Genomic DNA, 25,334 nt, shown 5'->3' with positions numbered 1-25,334 from the left:
ATGGCTAATTACAACCTAGCCTCTGAATTTCATCATGTCCTCCCTGAGGCCACCTTGAAGAGCTTCTTCTCATTAAGGAAGCAGAGACCTATACATTATAACTCTTCAGGGAGAAAGTCAACATTTTTCAAGAGTCACACTTTCACCATGGAAACTTTGTTGCTGATTTTAACACTTCCATTTGTATCTTATTTATTCCCCAGCACATTGCTCATTGTCAATTCCAAAACTCCATTTGCTCCAAGGTCCCCTCTGCACCCCACTATTCTCCCATCATATTGAACTGATTACACTGAGGTCCTTCGTGACCATCTGGTGACTCAGTTACTCTCACCTTCCATACATACCACTTCTCCTACCCTATCTTTCCTCCATTATAGATGGAAAAGTGCCCCCAAAATATAACCCTCTATCTGCCTGTGTGAGATGTAACCCATACCTTTATAATTCCTAAAAGAATGTGTCTTTGATTAACAGGTATGAATTTGCAAGCATGGTGTTTGCTGAACAAGAAATACGCAGCTTCTTTATGTTTTGTTTTGTTTTGTTTTGTTTTGTTTTGTTTTTAAGTAGGCTCCACGCCCAACATAAAGCCTGAACTCATGACTGAGATCAAGAGTTGAATGCTCTACTGACTGAGCCAGCCAGGTGCCCCTCTTCTTTAGTTTTAACAAATCAATATAAATCCAATTCTGTCACTGGGTTGGGAATTTAGCATCAGACACTATTCTAATGGAACTCCCCCATTAAGCTGTGTTTGAAACCCAGGGTCTTAGCACCAAAGCATGAAGTCCCCATAGGTTTCAATGGCTCACCACTATGACACCTACCACCCAGCCTGCATGGTCCCCTCAATTCAGATGCTTGCCTCCCTCACTGGGGATCAACAGAACTCTGCCAAGGGTACTTGTTTCTCTGCTCAGAATCCTGTTTCCCTAGGTATATCACAAAGCCAACCCTTCTGAGGTCTCCACCTCTCCACAGCACTGTCACTGAGGATTAACACAGCAGTAATTTGTCATTTCAGGAATCCAGGACTTCAACCTCTTTCTAATGTAAATCTTCTCTCTCTCCTCTCCCTTTCTCCCTTACTCTTATTCTCTCACTCTTACTTGTCCATTGGGCATGCTTCCATACTTTTTGGTTGACTTGGGTATTTATAGGCCATGGGGGGAACAACTTTAAGCAGCTTCTGCTTTCTGCCACACAAAAGTCTATCAGAGAAGTAAAGACTTAGGCTCTGGATACTTGGTTTAAATTTGAAGTGAAAAGATGGTATGGGAGAAAATATACAAGAAGAAATACAAGCAAAGAGATATCTAAGAAGAAAAAGTAATAACCCAGTTAATTATCTTGCTATGCACTTTGACCTTATACATTATCAACTTCCCCTTCTGCATGGGAATCTTCCTCTGTTCCTAATATTTTTTATAAGAAAAGAAAACTGTCTTTGCATCAAACCTTCCTCTGCCAAACCAAGAGAACTGCTCCAAGCACTTTAGCACCCACTATGAACTGATCCTGTGAGATTCTACACTAGCCTCCAATCCCAAAATTCAATCTTAACTCTCATCTTCTTGACTTCTCTTTGATATTTCACTCCATTAATGACCCTCTCTTTACATTTACTTCCTGTTGTGCTTTTATGAAATGACATCATTGTGTTTACATCCTTTCTCTTATCTTCTCTCTTTTAATTCCTTCCTTGCTTCTTCCCACATGAAAGTCCCTCTTCTGTCTTGAAACTGTATACCCTACCCATCTATTAAAGAGATGATGAATTGTCACTGCTTCATCTCACAACTCTTTGCTGTTGACTTCCAAATCTGGATCTCCAGGCTGGAAATCTCAGCATACCTTCAGCCCCATATTCCCATTTACTGTATTAGGTAATTCCTCTTCAATGTTTTATAGTCATCTGAAACGTGTCATGTCTAAATTTTACCGTGCAATTCAATTCCCCTCATTATTTCTCCTCAATGTCATCAGCATTTTTCATTCTCCATAACTCAAAGCCCCAGTCTTTTTAAATTCCTCTCTCTCTCCTACCTCCAGCTTACATTCAACCAGCCACCAAATCCCATGATGCTTCCTTTAAAAATCACTCTTATCAGTCCTTTTGGCTTATTTCCACTCCTTCCATCCTATTCCTAGCTCTCACCAAAAATTCATGGACCAATAATGTGGACTTCTGGTTGGTTTCTTCACCTTCTTTTCTTCTCCATCGTCTTCTGTATAGAGTTAAATTATTTACCTTAAGCTTTAATTTCACCATGTTCAGACCTTATCCCAATTAGTTGATAACTTCCTACTTGCCATAGGATAAACAGAATAAAATCCAAACTCCTTAGTCTGAATTTTAAAGTCTCCTTTATTCTCTTGCCATACTTCATCTCCTACTAATCCCAAACATAAAGTATTATCTAGGTTATTTCCCTAGACTATGTCTCTCTCAGTTCTATCCATGCCTTTGCACCTGCCATGTTCCCTTCTTCCTGAGATGTCAGCCCTGCCTCTCTACTGCCTACCTTTCCATCAAAGCCCAGTTAGGTTCTGTCTCCTAGATGAAGCCTTCCAGGACCACTGCAGCCCACACCAGCCCTTCCCTTCCATAAATTATTTTAGTTAAACTCTCCACAGTTAATTTCAACATTTAACCAGTAATGTTTTTACTCCATTATGTTTTCAACATAATTAAAATAAGTTTAAGCTTCTTATGCTTAAAGTTATTTCACTTATTTCATTTATAACTCCTAAACACCAAAGACTTTTCCCCCCAATCGAATTAACAGAAAATCTCTTCTAGGACTGGACCAAGACTATATAGACTGCATACTATCCTTTTTGTACTAAAAATAAAAACATGAAAATTGACTTCAAATGCACTCTCTCAAACCCTTGCCAAATTAAAAGTCTGATATCTGATATATAATAGAATACAACATTTTTAGACGACTATTCTACATTTTATTTGATTCTCGCATTCCAACAAAAATAGAGTTGGCAATGATTACCACAGCTGATACTTACTGAGTATTATCTGTCAGGCATTGTATTTTCTCATTTATTGGCTCATGTATTATCTCATTTTAATGCATTATCTGATTTAACCCTTTAATAGTTTTATCAGAAGGTACTATTATTATCTGCCTTTAACCTCTGCCACATGTTCTGATATTCATGAGACACATAAGTAACCTGTGGCATATGATTTCTGCAGGTTTCTATAGCTACCTAGTCTGATAGCTGGGATCAGGCACTAAGTGTCTTTACTATCAATGGAGTGAATTCTTTTTTATTTTTTTACATTTATTTATTTTTAAGAGAGACAGAGCACTAGTCGGGGAGGGATAGAGAGTGAGACACAGAATCCAAAGCAGGCTTCAGGCTCTGAGTTGTCGACATAGAGTCTGATGCGGGGCTCGAACTCACAAACTGTGAGATCATGACCTGAGCCGAAGTCAGATGCTTAAATGACTGAGCCACCCAGTCACCCCTCAATGGAGTGAATTTTTAAACCCATTCTGAGGCCACTACCTTAGTTTTGTTTGTTTTTGTGTGACTTTTTTTCCCCCCGAACTATTGTTTCCTTTCATATAAGGTTTTGGTCTCAAAAGATTTGCTTTGATATTATGATATCATGTACCATCATCACCAAACCACATTCTTTTTATTTTTTTGACAAATTATGGTTATATAACGTAGGTTAAGAGTTTGGTCTCCAGAGAGAGACTATTTCTAATCAGGCGTCTGCCCCTTGCTAGTTCTGTCATCTTTGGCAAGTTTCTTAATCTCTTTATGTCTGAGCTCCTTCATCTATAAAATGGGGATAGTTACAGTACTATTTGATATGATTGCTACAAGGATTAAATGGGGTAAAACATGGACAAGCACTTAGATTAAATGGGGTAAAAATGGACAAGCACTTAGTAATCACTCAATAATGATATTATTACCATTCTTTCAAAACACATCTTTGGATATGTATTACTTGTATGTATTCAAGAATACATATAAATGAATATGCATAATAATTCCTGACATGGTAATTCCTCAACACATAAGTGTTTTATTAACATTCTTTCAAAACATATCTTTAAATACATACTATTGGTATGTATTCTGGAATACATACCTGAAGTAAACACCAAAAATAAAGTGTTAACAAGACCAACATTATAGCAGGAGACACACAATAAACTGGACAGAAAGCAAAAGGTAAAGAAGACATTACCTCTATTATAATAATCAAGCAAGCTTATAATTATTTTAATTAATTGTATCCTACAAATTTTAAACTAAAAATTTAAAGAATTAAATATGGGAATCCTAGTTCCCATATTAAGGTATCAACATAAAATGCTAAAAATAACTTGAGAAACAAATATTCTAGTATAATTCATAATAATCCCATATTTTATCTTGCATAAATGAAATTGTCATTTATAAATACTCAAGGGTCACCTGGGTTAAGCATCCAATTCTTGGTTTCGGCTCAGGTCATGATGTCACCGTTCCTGAGTTCAAGCCCTGCATCAGGCTCTACATTGATAATGCAGAGCCTACCTGGGATTCTCTCTCTCTCTCATTCTCTTTCTCTCCCTCTCCCCCTTGTGCACATTCTCTCAAAATAAGTAAATAAACTTAAAAAAAATTATTTTTTAAAAAAAGAACTTATAAATACTCAAATGTGGTTTATTAGGGAGCTCCCACTTTATGGCAATAACCTGGCATAAAATAGGACAAGATACTAATGAATAAGTCAGGAATTCATTTAGTAATAACTGTAACTCATTCATTCAAAATAAGTCACTTCACTAATAATTTGTTCTGTTCAGTAAATTCATTGGATCTTGCTAATAAGAACAACAATGAGCCAACCAATCTTTCACAAAGCAGGAAAGAATACCCAATGGAATAAAGACAGTCTCTTCAGCAAGTGGTGCTGGGAAAACTGGACAGCAACATGCAGAAAAATGAACATGAACCACTTTCTTACATTATACACAAAAATAAGCTCAAAATGGATGAAAGACCTAAACGTAACACAGGAAGCCATCAAAATCCTTGAGGAAAAAGCAGGCAACAACCTCAATGATCCTGGCTGCAGCAACTTCTTACTCAACACATCTCCAGAGGCAAGGGAAACAAAAGCAAAAATGAACTATTGGGACCTCATCAAAATAAAAATTTCTGCACAGCAAAGGAAACAATCAGCAAAACTAAAAGGCAACCGATGGAATGGGAGAACACATTTGCAAATGACATATCAGATAAAGGGTTAGTATCCAAAATCAATAAACAACTTATCAAACTCAACACCCAAAAAACAATCCAGTGAAGAAATGGGCAAAAGACATGAATAGACACTTCTCCAAAGAAGACATCCAGATGGCCAACCAACACATAAAAAAATATGTTCAACATCGCTCATCATCGGGAAATACAAATCAAAACCACAATGAGATACCCCCTTACCCATGTCAGAATGGCTAACATTAACAACTCAGGCAACAACAGATGTTGGCAAGGATGTGGAGAGAGAGGATCTCTTCTGCACTGCTGGTGGGAATGCAAACTGGTGCAGCCACTCTGGAAAATAGTATGGAGGTTCAAAAAATTAAAAATAGAACTACTCTATGACCCAGCAATTGCACTATTAGGTATTTATCCAAGGGATACAGGTGTGCTACTTCAAAGGGACACATGCACCCCAATGTTTATAGCAGCGCTATCAACAATAGCCAAGGAATTGAAAGAGCACAAATGTCCATCGATGGATGAGTGGATAAAGAATATATGGTGTATATATACAATGGAGTATTACTTGGCAATCAAAAATAATAAATTTGCCATTTGCAGCTATGTAGGTGGCACTAGAGGGTATTATGCTAAGTGAAATTAGTCAGAGAAGGACAAATATATGACTTCACTCATATGAGGACTTTAAGACACAGAAAAGATGAACATAAGGGAAGGGGAGCAAAATAATATAAAAACAGGGAGGGGGACAGAACATAAGAGAGTCTTAAACATGGAGAACACACAGAGGGTTACTGGAGGGGTTGTGGGAGGGAGGATGGGCTAAATGGGTAAGGGGCATTAAGGAATCTACTCCTGAAATCATTGTTGCACTGTATGAGAACTAACTTGGATGTAAATTAAAACAAATAATAATGAAATAAAATAATTAAAAGTAAAAAAAAAAAAGAATAACAACGAACATTAGTAGTTAAGAATGTGTTCATTCATTCCAAAAATGTTTATTAAGGGTCTATTTAGTAGGTATTCTCCTAGGCACTGGATAATAAATATGAGACAAAAATGGTTCTACTTCTTAATGACCTTACAACCAGTAGATAAGTACATAATTAAAAAAAAAATTCACCATAGTGCAGTAAAGAACCATAATTATGACATAACTATGAAACAGAGTATAAAGGGGTGCGGGGGGGGGGCTCAGTCGGTTGAGCCTCCAACTATTGATTTCCGCTCAGCTGTGATTCTCTCTCTCCCTGTGTCCCTCACCTCCTGTCTCTCTCTTTAGCCCCTATGCACTCTCTCTCTCTAAAAGTAAGAAATAAATAGGGTATAAAAGGAACAAGTAGTCAATTCTCTAGGATTCATTAATCGATCCACTAAATATTATACGAGTGTTAATGCTATTAACATTTCACTTATTATTTGCTATATATATTATCAGTTATAATTATTAACATTAATGTATTATTGAGAACGTAGTATGTGCCAGACACTGTTCAAGGCAGAGGATATCAAAGAAAATGAAACAAACAGAAATCCCTGCCTGCACGGAGCTTACGTTCTGGTAGGAGGAGACAGACAGTAAACAAGTAGAGAAATAAAATATATATAGTATGCCAGTCTGCAATGAATCGCATATGGAGAAACACAAAGCAGGGCGCGGATACAGAGAGTGCAGAGCGAGTGAATGGGGGTATAAACCAAATTGGCCAGGTTCTGACATACATTGCTTGAGAGGCTTTTTTGTGTGCTTTAAACCTTCCTCTCAGTCTAATGAATGTCTTCCGTTCTCGCAGGGCTCACGGCCCACTACAGTTTGGACATTCGCTGTGTTTCCAGGAAGGTGATGACATTGTGCTAATCAAATCACATAGATCTTTAAAAAAAAAAAAAAAAAAATCCGAGTCCAGCTAACTGAACAGCGCCCCCTGACGCCAAGGGGAAGCAGGGCAACGCTGGGAGAAAGGAAAAGGGAGAACGGAGATGAAGACTCAGAGGCGGGCGGCAGAAAGGAGAGGGAGACGGGGAGTCTACACTGACGGCGCGCGCGGGTCTGCGCGGGTCCCGGGCATCCTGGGGCCGCTCACTCCTCCTCCCGCACGGCCCCCGACTGCCCCCTGCTGGCCGGTACTGCATCCTCCCGAGCCACTGCACTTATCCAATCCAACCTTCTCCAAAAGGACCGAGGACCGGTACCCACCGCGCTGCCTGCCCTTCCCCGCCGCCCCGCTCCTACTTTAGCAAAATACTGTTACTCTTAGAAGGCAAACCCCGTAGGGGGTCCCCGTCGCAGGCTTGTTACAATTTGGCAACAGACAATCCTCTGTAATCTCTCGCGACGGCGGCACATTAGCATCCCAGCTGCCCTCCCGGAGGGGCGGGCGGGGTTCTCCTCGGGCTGCTCGGAATCCGAATCGGGCTGGGGGAACTCACACTCGCACATTCCAGCGCGCCCGGGGGCGCCAACACCTCTGACGCCCACCGCGCCAGGCCCTGGGGTACAGGGGGAAGCAAACATGCGCGCACGCAGCTGGGGGGCTTGGGGACAGACGGTATCAAACAAGCGCACGAACAAACGTGAACGAACTACCGAGGTGCACCCCAACGGGGAGCCGAGAGAACGTGTTTCTGAGGAAGCGACGCCCCGGGACCAACCAGGCAAAAGGGCGGCAAAGGCACTCCGCTAGAAGGAGCAACGCCTTTTCTGATTTTACCAGTTAACCGGAGCCCCACGGCTCACGGATGCGTCTCTCTACAGGGGAGGACAAGAAAAACGAATGAAGGACTTTAAGAACTAGAGCCCGCCACCTACCTGGCTCTGAGAGCCCACGCAGGGCGGCCGCCTCGCACCTCACGCCTCGCACCTCAGCGTTCTCGCGAGGCCCGCACGCGCTCGGAAGCCGGCCAGGTGCGCGTGCGCGGCGCCGGTGGGCGGGGGCGTGGGCACGAGCGCAGGGGCCGGAAAGAGCCGGGCGGCCGGGAGACAGTTACACCGCGCAGCGGACCCGGCTGCTGGGGCCCCGGGATGCCGCGGCTCCTCTGCCTGTGTCTGCTGTGGCTGGGGCTCCCGTTAGTTCGGTTCTCCCGTGAGCTGAGCGACATCAGCAGAGCTAGGAGGCTGTGCGGCAGGCATCTCATGAAGGAAATAATAAAACTCTGTGGCAATGTCAGCTGGCACTTCTTGAAGGAGGAAACCCCCAAGATTCAGCTGTTGCCCCAGGCCAACGAGAAGATTGAGACCTTCATTCCCGACCGGTTGGAAAGCTCCCAAACCACTTTCCCAGCCTGGGCGAAAGGCACAAACCCAGGTAAAAATATAAACCAAAGGTGTGGTTGTTCACCCTTGTACATTTCTTTACCCCAAATCTGCTCTACCAGGCGGTGAGCTTCCTCGGGTAATGGAATTTGTGCCTAGTACCGAGAAAAATAAAAAATTTTATAAGCCAATGTATTGCCAGCAGACAATGAAGCTTTTTTTTTTTTTAATTTAGAGGATTTAAATATACACATATAAATCTATACATTTATGTAAGAATGCTGCTGCTTCTCGGGGTGCCTGGGTGGCTCAGTCGGTTAAGCGTCTGACTTCGGCTCAGGTCATGATCTCGCGGTCCGTGAGTTCGAGCCCCGCGTCGGGCTCTGGGCTGACCACTCAGATCCTGGAGCCTGTTTCAGATTCTGTGTCTCCCTCTCTCTCTCTGACCCTCCCCCGTTCATGCTCTGTCTCTCTCTGCCTCAAAAAAAAATAAACGTTAAAAAAAAATAAAAAAATAAAAAAAAGAATGCTGCTGCTTCTCTAGCTTTCCCTTTCTGGAGTACACTTGTCACCTGGCAAACTCAGCTTTGTCTTTCAAAAACTCTTAGGTTTCATTTTCCCTGTGAGGTCATCGCTGACTCTTTCATAGCTACTCACTCCATTTTCCATCTACCACAATGTCTAACACAGTAGATCTATCTAACCATCATCAGGACCTGCCCCATAATCTGCCCAGCCCTGTGCAGAAGAGAAATACAGGGCGCCTTATTCAAAAGCAAGAAAGGGCCATTGAAGGTACTAAAATAAAAAGCTTCCCCCACCCCTTTTTTTGTATCTCCTCTGCTCACATACACGGTCCATTGTCCCATCAGACTTCACTTAAAAGTTCACATACTTAAGTACACTTCAATTACAAGATAAAATTTTTGAGACGTTCAAGACTGCGACAATAGAGCATTAAGGAAAATGCAAAGTTCTCCTAAGCACTGGGTCTGTGTGACTGCACGAGTCTCACCCCCATAAGGCCAGTCCTGTATACCATACCATATTATAGGGATTATTTCATGCATGTTTTTATCTGAAATGCCTAGCAGAGTGCCTGGCACATAGTATGTGCTTAATATATGCTGAATGTATACTTAATATTTTTACAGTCTTTAGGAAGAATATTCTTGTTTCAGATTCACTGTTCTCCTCCAACTGTAGTTGTACATTTTAGTACCAACATGGTTTGCCATTTTATTTTTATTTTTATTATTTTTTGTTGTTGTTGTTATGTTGAAAATGTAATTTTAATAGATAATTCTTCATCTTACATAGGAGCACAATAAAATACACCACATTCTGAAGAAACTCCAGAAGTTATGAGAATAAAGAGTAGGGGAAATTCAGATGGGCTACAATATCCATTACCTTAAATTGCAAGAGACAAAGGGGTTTGCCATTTTAAAAGAAAATGCACTGCGGGGCGCCTGGATGGCTCAGTCGGTTCAGCTGCCGACTTCAGTTCAGGTCATGATCTCGCGGTCCGTGAGGGCTGTGAGTTCGAGCCCCACGTCGGGCTCTGTGCTGACAGCTCAGAGCCTGGAGCCTGTTTCAGATTCTGTGTCTCCCTCTCTCTGACCCTCCCCCGTTCATGCTCTGTCTCTCTCTGTCTCAAAAATAAATAAATGTTAAAAAAAAATTTTTTTTTAAATAAAAGAAAATGCACTTTATGTGTAGGCTGTCGATAGCACAGTGTCATTGAAATTATTGCCTTTAAAGTAATTAATTTGATTTGGACAAATTTTGCTACAGGCAAGATTTCTGAAATTAAGGAACTAAACGGACTATCATGCCAAAAAAACACCTTCCTGTGGATGACCGAAACAAATTAAGTTGCCTCCCACATCATAGGTGCTTGTTAACTTCTTATTTAATAAATGAATGAACAGAACTCATCCCATTCTTCCTATTGCTGCTAAGGGGATGAAAACTTTGAAAGAAATAGCAGAAACCATCAGACTGAATCTTGATCATTTTCTACCACCAAACCTACCTAATGTAAACTCACTTTATTTTGCTCTTTTAATGGAAGAAGGGTCTCTCCCCAGCCTTCCACTTGTACTCTAATTCAGTGATTCTCACACTTTAACATGCATATGATTCACCTGGGGAACAAAAACTGTGAACATACAGGTTGTCATTCAGGAGGGGCTTGGGGGAGGTCCTGACAGTCTACATTTTTGCAAACTCCCAGAGATGCCTGATGCTCCCACTACCTATATTATAGTCAAAATTTTACGTTCAGACATCCAAGTGGAGTTGGTTATTTATTTATTTATTTATTTAAGTGTTTTTAATGTTTATTTTTGAGAGACACAATTGAGCGGTGGAGGGGCAGAGAGAGAGAGGGAGACACAGAATCCGAAGCAGGCTCCAGGCTCCGAGCTGTCAGCACAGAGCCCGTCGTGGGGCTCAAACCCACAAACCCCGAGATCATGACCTGAGCCGAAGTTGGATGCTCAACTGACTGAGCCACCCAGGTGCCCCAAGGCTATTAAATTTTTTCAGAGTAACTTTAAAACTCAGAGCTGATTAATGACCCCTTTGTTTCAGGTATTATTCACACTTCCCTGGAGGAATAAATGCCAATAATTCAATGAGGAGGGAGCTTCAGTAGAACAAGATTTGTAGGAAATAAAAATGTATCTTCTTTTTTAAAACTGTTTAATGTTTATTTATTTTTGAGAGAGAGTCATAGTGCAAGTGGGGGTGGGGCAGAGAGCGAGGGAGACACAGAATCCCAAGCAGGCTCCAGGCTCCAAACTGTGAGCACAGAGCCTGAGGCGGGGCTCCAACCCACGAACTGTGAGATCATGACCTGAGCTGAAGCTGGATGTTTAAATGACTGAGCCACCCAGGCACCCTGGAAATAAAAATGTATCTTACAACGTTTTAGAACTGTCATGTCCATGGAAACATGTTATTGTGGGAACTATGTAAAGGACAGTTTTCTGAAGTGGAAATGTCATGTGCAATAAAGCTACAGTTGTTTTAAAATGTGTGGGAGAATGAAAAATGGATTTAAGTTATCAGTACGAATTTGTGTCATTTTTTTAATTTGCAAATTAGTTAACATACAGTATAGTCCTGGCTTCAGGCGTAGAACCCAATGATTCATCTCTTACATATGACACCCAGTGCTCATTCCAAAAAGTACCCTCCTTAGTGCCCGTCACCCATTTAACCCACCCCCACCCCCACCCCCATCAACCCTCAGTTTGTTCTCTATATTTAAGAGTATCTTATGATTTGCCTCCCTCTCTGTTTTTATCTTATTTTTCCTTCCCTTCCCCTATGTTCATCTGTTAAGTTTCTCAAATTCCACGAGTGAAAATTATATATCTGTCTTGAATTTGTGCCAAATTTTTAAAAATTATTAATCTATAAGGAAAGATGACAATCTATCCTATTAATTTCCAGTGAATAATTATAAGTTGTAGAGAGGTATCTGTTCCCAATAGAGAATGTATAATTATGCCATTTCTTTTGCATTTGAATGTGACTTGAAAAGTTGATTAACTGTAACTTGTACTAGCAGGACACATTTCTATGTTAGATCAAGGCAGTTACCAACAATTTTAATCTTCTGATGATACATTTGACTCTGACATAGAGAAAGATAGTTTGGTGCACTGATATCAAAAAAACTTTTTGGGGGGCGCTTGGGTAGCTCAGTCAGTTAAGTGTCCAACTTTATAGATTTACTTTTCACATTAGGTTCTTAATTCTTCTGGAGACCACTGTGTCTGTTATGGCTAGGATTACTATCTTAGTTTTTTCAAGAAGTCTTATTTTGCTCTACAAAAGCAGCTAGTTTTCTAACACTATGTACTATATAATAATTTTTTTCCCATTGACTTCTAGACTCACCTTTATTTATTGTTTGCCCGAGTTTTCCTAGTCTATTTAATTGGTCTTTTTGTTTGACCTCGTACAATTACTATACTGTTTTTAATGATATGACTCTGTAGGATGTCATTTATAGGAGGGCACATCTCCAATGTTGTTTTTTTTTCTCTTAAGATTCACTAAGCTAATTCTCCACCTTTATTCTTCCCTATATATTTAAGAGTAAGTGTACTGAATTTTTTTAAAAAATCCATCTTCCAAGGAGTGCCTGGTTGCTCAGTCAGTTAAGCATAAGGTCTCAGCTCACGTTATGATCTCGCAGTTTGTGAGTTTGAGTCCCACATGGGGTTCTCTGCTGTCAGCTCAGAGCCTGCTTTGGATCCTCTGCCCCACCCCCTAAAAAAATAAATAAGCATTAAAAAAAATCTGTCTGCCTCAACAAAATATTAGCAAACCATATTCAACAATACTTAAAAGGATCACCCACCACAATCAAATGAGATTTATTCTGGGAATTCAAAGATGATTCGGTATTTGCAAATCATTCAACATGATACATGAATAAAATGAAGGATAAAAATTGTGATCATCTCAACAGATGCAGAAAAATATTTTGACAAAATTCAACATCGTTTATGATAAAAACTCTCAATATGGATTTAGAGGGAACATACCTCAACATAGTAAAGGCCATGTATGAAAAACCCAGAGCTAACTTCAGACTCAATTGCGAAAAACTGAGAGACTTTCCTCTAACATCAGGAATAAGAAATGGATGCCCACTATCACCACTTTAATTCAAAATAGCACTGGAAGTCCTAGCCACAGAAATCAGACAAGAAAAAGAAATAAGAGCCATCCATATTAGTAAGGAAGAAGATAAACTGTCACTATTTGCAGATGACATGATACCATACATAGAAAACTCTAAAGACACCACCAAAAAAACTATTAGAAGTAATAAATTCAGTAAAGTTGCAGGGTACAAAATTAATGTACAGAATTGGTAGTGTCTCTATGCACTAATAATGAAGTAGCAGAAAGAGAAATTAAGAAAACAACCCCATTTAGTTTTGCACCAAAAGGAATAAAATATCTTGTAATAAACTGAACCAAGGAGGTGAAAGGCCTACGTTCTGAAAATTATAAAAACATTGATGAAAGAAATTGAAGATGACACAAACAAATGGAGAGATATTCCATGCTCATGGATTGGAAGAATTAATATTTTTTAAATGTACATACTACCCAAAGCAATCTATAGATTCAGTGCAATTCCTATCAAAATATCAACAGCATTTTTCACAGAACTAGAACAAATAACACTAAAATTTTTATGGAACCACAAAAAAAAAAAAAATAGCCAAAGCAGCCTTGAGAAAGAAGAATAAAGCAAGAGGAATTACAATTCCAGATTTCAAAATATGCTACAAAACTATAGTAATCAAAACAGTATGGTTTCAAAACAGAATGGCAGAAAAATAGACACATAGATCAATATAAAAACAAGTTAGAAAGCCCAGAAATAAACCCATACCTATATGGTCAATCTATGAGAAAGGAAGAAAGATATACAATGGGGAAAAGATAGTCTCTTCAGTAAATTGTGCTGGGAAAACTAGACAGCTACCTGCAAAAGAATGAAATTGGACCATACACAAAAATATATTCTAAATGGATTAAAGACCTAAATGTGAGACCTAAAACCTTAAAACTCCTAGAAGAGAACAGGCAGTAATTTCTTTTTTTTTTTTTATTTTTTTTCAACGTTTTTATTTATGGGACAGACAGAGACAGAGCATGAACGGGGGAGGGGCAGAGAGAGAGGGAGACACAGAATCGGAAACAGGCTCCAGGCTCCGAGCCATCAGCCCAGAGCCTGACGCGGGGCTCGAACTCACGGACCGTGAGATCGTGACCTGGCTGAAGTCGGAAGCTTAACCGACTGCGCCACCCAGGCGCCCCAGTAATTTCTTTAATATCAGTCAGAGGAACATTTTTCTAGCTCTGTCTCCTAAGGCAAGCAAAATATTTTTGCAAAAGCAAAAATAAACTATTGGGACTTCACCAAAATAAAAACTTTTGCACAGCAAAGGAAATCATCAACAAAACAAAATGGCAACCTACTTAATGAGAGAAGATATTTGCAAATGATATTTCTGATAAGGGGTTGATAGTCAAAAAATAGAAAGAACTTAGACAACCCAACACCAAAAAAATAAACAATTTAAAAATGGCCAGAGGACCTGAATAGATATTTTCCCAAAGAAGACATATGGCCAACAGACACATTAGAAGATGCTCAACATCACTAATCATCAGGGAAATGCAAATCAAAACCACAATGAGATGTCATCTCACACCTATCAGAATACCTAAAATCAGAAAGACAAGAGGGGTGCGTGGGTGGCTCAGTTGGTTGAGTGCCTGACTCTTGATTTTGGCTCAGGTCATGATCTCATGGTTTGTGGGCTCAAGCCTGCATCAGGCCCTATGCTGACAACACAGAGCCTGCTTGGGATTCTCTCTCTCCCTCTCTTCCTCTGCCCCACCCCGCTCTCTCTCTCAAAAATAAACTTTAAAAAAACACAAAAAGACAAGAAATAACAAGTGTTGGTAAGGATGTGAAGAAAAAGGAACTCTTCTGCACTGTTGGTGGGAATGTAAATTGGTATAACCACTGTGAAAAACAGTATGGAGTTCCTCAAAATTAAAAATAGAAATACCGTATGATTCAGTAATTTCACTTATGGGTACTTACCCAAAAAAACCAAAAAACACTAGTTCAGAAAGTTATATGTGCCCTTATGTTTATTGTAGCATTATTTACAATAACCAAGAAATGGAAACAACCCAAGTGTCTACTGATAGATGAGTGGACAAAGAAAAAGTGGTATACACACACACACACACACACACACACACACACACACACACACGAATATTATGTAACCATAAAAAGGATGAGATCTTGCTATTTGTGACAACCTAGATAGACCTGGAGGGTATTATGCTAAGTGAGATAAGTCAGACTGAGAAAGACAAATACCATATGATTCCAGTGAACATGAATAAACAAAATGAATACACAAATGAATAAATGAATAAACAAATGAATAAACAAAAATAAATGAATAAACAAAAATAGAATCAGACCTATAAATGCAGAGAAGAAACTGATGGTTGCCAGAGGAAAAGGATGTGGAGAGAATGGGCAAAATCAGTAAAGGGGAGTGGGAGATAGAAGCTCCCCGTTTTGGAATGACTAAGTCATGGGAATAAAAGGTACAGCCTAGGAAATACAGTCAATGACATTGTAACAGCATTGTATGGTGCTATATGGTAGCTATACTTGTGGTGAGCATAGTATAATAAAAAAATAAAATTAAAATCCATGTGTAATTTTAATTGAGATGCATAGAATATATAGATTAATTTGAAGAAGATTTATATCTTTTTAAAATAAAGTAAGCATGGGGTGCCTGGGTGGCTCAGTCTGTTGAGCATCTGACTCCAGCTCAGGTCATAACCTCAAGGCTCGTGGGCTCAAGCCCCACATCAGGCTCTGTGCTGACAGCCTGGAGCCTGGAGCCTGCTTCGGATTCTGTGTCTCCCTCTCTCTCTGCCCCTCCCCCACTCACGCTCTGTCTCTCTTTCTCTCTTTCAAAAATAAACACACAAAGTTTTTAAAGTAAGTATGGAATATTTTCATATTCTATCATTAGAATTTTAAAGTTTTCTCAGGAGAGACTTTCCATATTGTATAATCCTTAATACTTTGTTTTGTTGCTATTGTAAATACTTGCTAATTGTATTTTTGTGAGTGCTTTTTGGTTAGAAAAATGCAAAGGATTTTTACAGGTTGATCTTTATTCAGTAATTATGCAGAACTATCTTCATAGTTCTAAGAGTTTGTTTCTATAGATGATTCTATCAATTACAAATGATAGTTTTGTCACTTCCTTTCTAAACCTTACACCAGTCTTTTTTTTTTTTTCCTTCTAGCATTAGCCAGGTCCTGTAGTGCTGTTAAGTAGTAGTAATAGTGTGATGTCTTGTCATGTTCCCAATTTTAAAGGGGAATGCATTTAAATATCTCCATTAGGTATAATGTTTATAGGTTTATGTTCTATAATCTCCACCAAGATAAAGGAGTTGCTATTTTTTTAATCACTAAAAGTAGGGCTGAACTTTTTTAAGGCCTTTTGGGGGACATCATTTTGCATATTAATATGATTTTTCTTTTACTAATTAATTCACCAAATACTTCTTGGGTACCTGCTAAGTGCCAGGCACTTGGGATATATAAGTGAACAAAGCAAAGATGTCTGGCCTCATGGAGCTTGTGTAGGAAGTGAACATAATAAATGAGTAAATATTCAGAGGTAAAAAGAGCTATAGAAAAATAAAGAGTGAAGGAGGATAATAAGGGAGATCAGGAGTGAGGGCAGCTGGAGGGTGGGTTATAGGATTAAATAGTGTAGTCATGTCAGGGCTCATTGAAAAGGTGAGGTTTGAGAAAGGAGGAGGTAAAAGATTCAGGCAAGCAGACAGCTGGGGAAAGGGTGTTTAGGCAGAGGAAAGAGCAGAGTAAATACATCTCTGCCGGGGTGCCTGGGTGGCGCAGTCGGTTAAGCGTCCGACTTCAGCCAGGTCACGATCTCGCGGTCCCTGAGTTCGAGCCCCGCGTCAGGCTCTGGGCTGATGGCTCAGAGCCTGGAGCCTGTTTCCGATTCTGTGCCTCCCTCTCTCTCTGCCCTTCCCCCGTTCATGCTCTGTCTCTGTCCCAAAAATAAATAAACGTTGAAAAAAAAATTAAAAAGAAAAAGAATACATCTCTGCCCCGTTTATGCAGGAAACAGCAAGGCTAGTGTGGCTAGAGCAGAGGGAGAGGTACTGGGCAGGCCTAGGGCAATTGTGTAGACCAATCTTAAGGATTTTGGCTTTACTCTGAGTAAAGGCTTTCAAGCAGAAGAATGACATTAATTGGCATTTTAAAGGGATCACTCTGGCTACTGTGTTGAGGACAGGTTGTAGGGAGGCAGGATTAGAAGTAGAGCCCTGCTTTGCAGGGTGCGGTATTAGAGATAGCTGCTGGATGAGATGGTAGCCGTGGAGGTACTGGAAGTTGTTTCATTCCAGATATACTTGAGCAGATTCTATGTAAACTATGAGAAAAAAGAGAATTCAAGAATGATTCCAATATAATTTGTTAAATGTTTATTTATTTATTTTGATAGAGAGAGAGAGACAGAGGGACAGAGGAGGGACAGAGACAGAGGAGACAGGATCCCAAGCAGACTCCATGCTGTCAAACAGAGCCCAACATGGCGTTCGATCCCAAGAACCATGAGATCACGACCTGAGCCAAAAATCAAGAGTAGGACGCTTAAGTTACTAAGCCACCCCACTGCCCCCCGATAATTTTTTTGAAATATGATCCCAGAATTTTTGCTTTGAACACCTGGAAGCATAGGGTTTCTATCAACTGAGATAATAAAGGCCTCACGTGGAACAGGTCTAGAAGACTATCAGTAGTTCAGTTTGGTGCATGTTGACTTTGAGACACTGAAGTGGAGACAGTGAGTAGGAAGGAAGTAGGACATAAGAATCTGGGAGTTGGAAAAAAATCTTACTTGAAGATAGGAATTTAGGAATCATAGGTACATAGATGATTTTTAGAGCCATAAGACTGGATGAGATCACCAAGAGAAGAAGTGTAAATAGAAAAGAGTACCAAGGACTGAGCCCTAGGGGATCAAGATTAAAAAGCTGAAGAGGAAATATTTGCAAAGGAGACAGAAAAGGAACAAATAGGTGGAAAGAAGAGAGAAGGTGGTGTCCTGGAAACCAAGTGAAGAAAGTGAGTCAGATGAGAATTGGCTGTTGAATTTAGCAACAGAGAGATCATTTGTGACCCTCAAAAGAGAAGTTTGGTGCAGCAATGCAGGAAAAGCCTGATTAGAGAGGGTTTAAGGCAGAATGAGAGAAAAGGAATGAACAAATAATAGAACACTATGAAGGAGTTTTGCCATGGTAACTGGCAAGGTAAGCAAGGCCAGGAGACATGGTTTTGGCTTTTTTTAAGTGGGAGAAATAACATTTTGTGTGCTTATAGGCATATTCAATAGGCATGAAGCGTTGATGATGAAGGATATAGAACAGCATTGCTGGAGTGGTGAGAGGAGATGAGATCCAGTCCATAAATGGAGGAACTGGCTTTAGAGTGCATAGCTCACCTGTGTAAACCAGTAGGAAGGCAGAATGTATGGGTACAGGCTGTAAAGGTGAGTAAAAAAAAATGGTGAAGGAACCAAATGCAAGTCTCTTATGATTGCTTTCCTTTTCTTTTAAGTAGAGAGCAAACCCAACTGAGAGTGAGTAGGGGGCTTAGTAATTTGGTAAATTGCATTGCTATATTTTTAGGGTATTGACCTATCTTTGAATTTCTGGAATAAACACTTTCTTAATATGTTTGTAAAATATGTGTATGGATTCAGTTAACTAATATCTCATTTAGGACTTCCACATAAACATTTATAAGTAAATAGGCTCATGTGTTGTTGTCTTTTAAATCGTGTTGCTCTTATCCAGTTTTGGAATAAAGCATACACTAGGTTCACAAAAGATGCTGGCCAGGTTTTGCCTTTTTCCTCTTTTCCTGGAACAACCTGTATATGATTAGAATTTACTGTTCCTGAAAAGCAGGTAGAACCTACTTCTAAAACCACCCATGTCTGTCTTTCTAAGTTTTCTGTGCCAGTTAAGGCATCTCATATTTTTCTCGTGATTCATCCATTTCATCTTGATTTTTAAATGTATAAGCATTCCTCATATTCACTTATTTAAAAAACACAACTATTGTTCTTTTTTGTTGTCCGTTTCAACTCTTTTTTCTTGATTAGTCTGGCTAGAGTTGTATCTATTAATCCTTTTAAAGAACCCGTTTTGGGTTTCTAAACAGTGTTTGGGTTTTGTATTTCACTGATTCCTTACCTTTTCACTATTTGGGCCCCCTCTGTTACTCTTTTTTCAAATCCATTTATCTGAATGCTCATGTTAACCTTTCTTGCTTTCTGGTGAGTACAGCTTGTTTCTCCTTAAATTCCCTCCCCAATTTGACATGTAGTTCATTGACTAGTCTTTAGCTGCCTTTACTCGTGAAAGAGTTTCCTTCTTCTTGTTTTTTCTTCACTCTTTGAGTGACAGAACCTGGCACATCCCAACAGGAAGCTCTTCCTTCAATGTGCCTAGACAACCTAATTTACTTTCTCCCTTCAGTGTACTCTGTTAATTATGACCCATTTTAATCAATCACGTATTTATCTGTCTTAGATGACTTACTATTCAGTATCTTTAATATCTATCCTAAAGTTTAAATGTTCCACAATTCAGCTTCAGCATTTTAAATACAAAGTTAGTGGGGCACCTGCGTGGCTTAGTTGGTAGAGCATGCAACTGGTAATCTCAGGGTAGTGAGTTCAAGCCCCATGTTGGGTGTGGAGCGTATTTTAAAAATAAATACATGCATATATACATATATAAAGTTAGTAAAAGGTGTTCTAATAGGACTCTAACTGTAACTTATCTAAATAACCTTAAGAAAAAATGATAGGGGATATAGTTATTATAGAAACAAGAGGTAGGAAAGGACTTGGAAAGGCTCTGGAAAGCCTAAGGAATTGCATCAACTTTAAAAACCACTTTCTCTCTTTTTCTCTGAATCTTTTCTCCTCTAGTATTTATGTTACTTTTTGGCTTTAGCTTGTCATGACAAGCTTCACAGTCCCCTTTCAGTTTGGGTTCTCACTAATCTTTTTCTCATTACTTCTTAGTTGTAAGTTCACAGAGAGGAAATTGATTGGGCCAACTCATGTTTTCACATGGCATGGATTGTTGGCCACCATAGTTGATTGGTTTCTTTGGGGTCAGGTACTAACAATCTCCAGTCTGTTCAACTGTGGCTATAGGGTAGAGTCATGAGGTTCAGAACATGACTGTCTAAGGGCTGGCTCCACAGCCGTGATTATAGGCAAATATATCCTTCTAGAAGGGATAGTAGATAGGCAAGGGCAATGATGGAAATCCAACAAGCCTCCAAATAATTACCTTCTGGATTGATTGTGATTTTTTCCAATAATACTAAGTTAAGAGCAGTATAATAGCAATCAGTTCATTGAGCATATCACCACTTCATTTCCTTGTATTTCAACAAATGGCTTCCACTAGCCCCTTAGTTATAAGATGTGCATAAAAAGACAAGTACAGCAATCCCACTTTATCTGCAGGGGATATACTCCAAGACCCCCAGTGGCTATCGGAACCAAGGATAGTACCAAACTCTACATATGCTGTTTTTTCCTATACATACATACCTACAATAAAGTTTAATTTATAAATAAGGCACAGTAAGAACTTAATAATAAAATATAACATAAAACAATATACTGTAATAAAAGTTATGTGAATGTGGTCTCTCTCAAAATATGTTATCTGTCCTTACCCTTCTTGTGATGATGTGAGATGATAAAATGCCTGTGTGCTGAGATGAAGCGAGGTAAATGATGTAGGCATTGTGATGTAGCATCAGGCTACTACTGACCTTTTGATGCTCTGTCAGAAGGAGGGTCATCTGCTTCCAGACCACAGTTGACTACAGGTAACTGAAACCAGGGAAAGAGAAATTGCTGAGAAGAGGAGATTACTGTAACCCAAGTTAAAAATGGGCGAAGAGTTTAAATAGACATTTCTACAAAAAGGATATACAATAAGCACATGACAAGATGCTCAACATCATTAGTCATTAGGTAAATGCAAATCAAAGCAACAGCAGGCACACCTCACATCTCACTAGGATGACTATAATCAAAAATGGAAAATGCCAAATGTTGATGAGGGTGTGGAACAACTGGAACCCTAGTATATCAATGGTAGCTCTGTAAAATAGTGTAGACACTGTGAAAACAGTTTGGTGGTTTCTCAGAAAGTTAAACAAATTTACTGTATGATCGAGCAGTTGTACTACTAGGTATACACCCAAGAGAATTACAGACATACATTGAAACAAAATCTTATATGTGAATATTCATAGCAGCAGTATTCATAATAGCCAAAAGGTGGAAACAACCCAAATGTCCATCAACTGATAAATGGATCAACAAAATGTGGTATATCCATACAATGGAAAACTATTCAGTCATAAAAGAAAGAGAATGCTGATACATGCTGCAACATGGATAAACCTTGAAAACATTTTGCTCAGTGAAAGAATCAGACATAAATGGCCACATGTGGTATGATTTCATTTCCAAAATAGGCAAATCCTTAGAAACGAAGAGTAGCTTAGTGATTGCCAGGGGCTGGAGGAAGAAGGAAATGGTGACTGCTAATGGGTATGGGGCTTCTTTTTAGAGTGATACAAATGTTCTGGAATTAAACAGTGGCGATGGTTGCATAACCTTGTGAATACACTAAAAAACACTGAATTGTATGCTTCAAAATACTGAATTCATATCTGACTTTACATGCAACTGATATCTCAATAAAAAATGTTTTTGCATAAAAAACGTGTAAAGGTTTCTAAGCTTTTTTGTAGGAAAATACTACCTACAGCTGTTTTAGTTGAAATACATATATTGCTTTCGAAAACCATTTTATTATTTAAAATGTGATTCTTTTTAATAATTAGCAGACTTTAGTATTCTAGTATTATTAATTTTTTCAGCTAAAGGATGATTTTAACAAGGTAGGATTTTCTTCTTGTCTCTCAACAGTTTCTACTTCTGCCTCTGAGGAAGAAGCCATAAACAGTTTGGAGATGTCACTGCCTGAGTACAGATATAAAAGGGCCAACTTGCCACCAGAGAAGACAAGAAAATTGTCCTCATCACAAGATATCAATCAATATATTCATGAGATCTTAGAATTTCGGAAGATAAACAGAAACAAAATTAAAACCTTAAGCAGTGTGTTTTGGGGGAACCATCCCCAAAGAAAGCGCAGGGGATACTCAGAAAAGTGTTGTCTTAAAGGATGCACCAAAGAAGAACTCAGCATTGCATGCTTTCCATATATTGATTATAAAAACTTACAGAAACATGCACCATCAGTTGTGACTGAAATATACTAACCATCATAGGAATGATACTCACTTAATAAAAGCTTAATATATTTACTTTATTTTTGGTCATTGTCCTTGTAGGTTCTTTGCTGTGAATACCATCTGAATGTACTTGCAGGCACTTAATACTTTCTGTGTTAATAGGAATCTTGGTATTTTCTTTGGTAACCCCTATTTTTCATATATTTTTATATTTGAAGAAGATCTTACTGGCGGTGGCATGATCCATGTAGACACCTTAAGAATTATCTGTTCATGCTTGTCATTGTGCTTGAAACTCTCTCAGGCTGCATTTAAATGGCTTATGGAATGTTCCGCATTCCATCTGTATGACATACAGACTGACGCCCATGACCATTAGGCTCACTCCAGTATGCCAGGACATCTGTCCGACCACGTTAAAAATAACTAACCAACTACCACTCCTAGTAGGAGCTCTTATACTGCAATAGTAGGTACACTTTTAATTCCTTGAGTTTTATTATAGTAATTGGACAGAAAGTTTCTATTGAGGACTTAAAGAGAGTTCAGCGAATGTCTCGAGATTACACAAATCTCTCCAGGATACTATGTCTTTGCTGTGAAGGTACTGATATAATGTGATACTCCCTTTTGGCTTGGTCAGAATAGAGTGCTGACCTAGTCGGCAGTGTTAGCATCCCCTGGGAACCTGTTAGAAATGCAGGTCTCACAAGTCCCACCCCAAAACTACTGAATCAGAAACTCTGGGTGTGGGGCACAGCAACCTGCATTGTTACAGGCCCTCCAGCTCATTCTGATGTCGGTTAAAGGTCAAGAACCACTGGTAAAAGTCCTATAGAGTATTGTTAAAATCCTATATTTATGTGCTTGCATATCTCAACTCAATATGATGTTATAACACGAAGTTTTTGGTGTATTTTTTCCACTCTTTGTCCACATGTGAAATATTTTTAATGGTACAAATCAGAGAAAAACTTAATCCATAGAATCCAAATTGGAATTCTTAACTTTCCACTGTTAATTAGGAAGTAAGCATCATTTGAAATATTTCTCAGTTTCTCAAATATGTACTGTAATGTTCTTTACAATTAAATTTTTTATTCCTATTTGGTGCTGTTATTTCTTAGGACAAAGTTTCTTTTTCACGCGTATTTATATCATATACACTTATAATGCATTAATAAATATGTCTGAACTCTTTGAACAGTTCCTGGGTAGTCTACATTCAGTTACCTTTCTAAATATGGGGAGCCACCTGTTTAGATACAAAATGACAGATCACATCATGGTTTAGTGGTGGATTAAGTCTTCTGAGCATTAGATGAAAATGCAACAGCAAGAATTGCCTATGCTCAGACCAAAACGCAGCGATGCACTTGAGTCCAGTTTGAATTATAGATCTGTCCTTATAGTGTAAGAACAAAAATACAGGAGACAGAGGAGTTGAGATGGCAGAGAATAGGGGGACCAGGATTTCCCTCAGCCCTCAAACACAGCTATGTTGAGGTCAGATCACTTGGAACATCCAGGAAATCAATCTGTGGAGTGACAGATCTCCACAGGTGGAGGGAGACAGCTTGGCCGGGACAGAGGTGTGAGTATATGAATTAGAGCTAAAACGGTGTAGGCACAAAGGAAAGGGAACCCCTTCTGTGGAGACACAAAAGAGACAGGCCGTGGAAGTGTGGTATTGTGCTAGTACAAGAGAAAAACCTCTCTGGACCAGGGACTGGGGAGCGGGGAATACGGAGAGTGCCAGTTTCTATTTTGCAAATAGCTTCAGGAGATGAAGATTGGAGTTTTCAGCCCACCTTGTGAGCACATTTCTGGTGGGGAGGGAGCTGGCCCGGGGTGCAGTAACGATCTCAGGGGCACACTGGGAGAGAACAGTTTCCTTTCTTGAGTACTGTGGGAACAGGGTTTATTGCCTCCCCAAGGATAAAAGACCCTGCAGGCACCAGCCAAAGGCCTTTTTTTTTTTTTTTAATTTTTTAAACATTTATTCATTTTTGAAAGACAGAGCATGAGCGGGGGAGGGGCAGAGAGAGAGGTAGACACAGAACCGGAAGCAGGTTCCCAGGGTCCGAGCTGTCAGCACGGAGCCTAACACGGGGCTCAAACTCACAAACTGTGAGATCATGACCTGAGTCGAAGTCGGTCCGCTTAACCGATTAAGCCACCCAGGCGCCCCTTTACGCCTTTGATCAGCAAGGCTGAGTGGTGCTATGGCAGAACAGAATCTGCCAGGTGCAGGGCCCTTTGAGACATAGGGTTTTGAATTCCAGCCCAGCGCCGAGGACGGGTGGGGGACCACAGAGCAGGGCAAGCTGACTGCCACTATCCGGGGGGGGGGGGGCCTGCCTGAACAACATGGTTCAAGATAACAGGTCTGGGGAGGAGAGACTGGGGTGTCACCATAGCCATTGTTCTCCCCATCACCAACAGGTGGGGCTTCAGGGAACGATACAGCGGCCCCCAGTGGAGGTGGGACCTTTAACACTAAACCCTGCCCCTCCGTGCCTGGCAACTGCTTATCTACTAGAGCGAGACTGACAATGAGTGAACAGACAGCCTCTCCTCCAGACCAGCACAGCCACTGTCCCAGGCACCAACAGACAACTAACCTGTGGTTTTGTATGTTAGTCTGCTTGCCTTTTTTTTTTTTTCTTCTCTTTTTCTTTCTACCTTCTTATTTCCTTTGGAATAAGGTTCATAGTTTCTGACTTGATTTTTGGTTAATTCCTATACACACACACACACACACACACACACACACACACACACATATATATATTTCATATATATATATATATATATATA

At 39.7% G+C, this 25,334-nt stretch overlaps 1 protein-coding gene and 1 long non-coding RNA gene across 2 annotated transcripts in view; one reads left to right on the top strand and one right to left on the bottom strand.

Moving 5' to 3' along the window:
- The window catches only part of LOC121013714 (uncharacterized), a 126,490-nt gene extending 118,323 nt beyond the window's left edge, over positions 1-8,167 (bottom strand). The window contains exon 1 of the long non-coding RNA XR_005782872.1: positions 8,075-8,167. This is a non-coding gene — a long non-coding RNA (uncharacterized LOC121013714). The remainder of the gene's footprint in view (positions 1-8,074) is intronic.
- Positions 8,168-8,212: 45 nt separating this feature from the next.
- Positions 8,213-22,595, top strand: INSL6 (insulin like 6). The gene is made up of 2 exons (XM_040449488.1): positions 8,213-8,570; positions 22,186-22,595. The coding sequence occupies exons 1-2, from the start codon at positions 8,288-8,290 to the stop codon at positions 22,539-22,541; spliced, it is 639 nt and encodes a 212-aa protein (XP_040305422.1). The 5' UTR covers positions 8,213-8,287; the 3' UTR covers positions 22,542-22,595.
- Positions 22,596-25,334: the final 2,739 nt, after the last annotated feature.

Source organism: Herpailurus yagouaroundi, unplaced genomic scaffold (assembly GCF_014898765.1).
Source record: "Herpailurus yagouaroundi ecotype Mexico unplaced genomic scaffold, PumYag 199, whole genome shotgun sequence".
Classification (NCBI taxonomy): Eukaryota; Metazoa; Chordata; class Mammalia; order Carnivora; family Felidae; genus Herpailurus; species Herpailurus yagouaroundi.
Note: the sequence above shows the minus strand (reverse complement) of the source record. Positions and strands in the feature narration are given on the sequence as shown.

What these genes read in the sequence shown, in the direction of transcription:
- INSL6 (XM_040449488.1), top strand. Translation starts at nt 8,288, where the DNA reads ATGCCGCGGCTCCTCTGCCTGTGTCTGCTGTGGCTGGGGCTCCCGTTA. An exon ending in GGCGAAAGGCACAAACCCAG is followed by an intron (nt 8,571 to 22,185) that starts GTAAAAATATAA and finishes GTCTCTCAACAG; the next exon opens with TTTCTACTTCTGCCTCTGAG.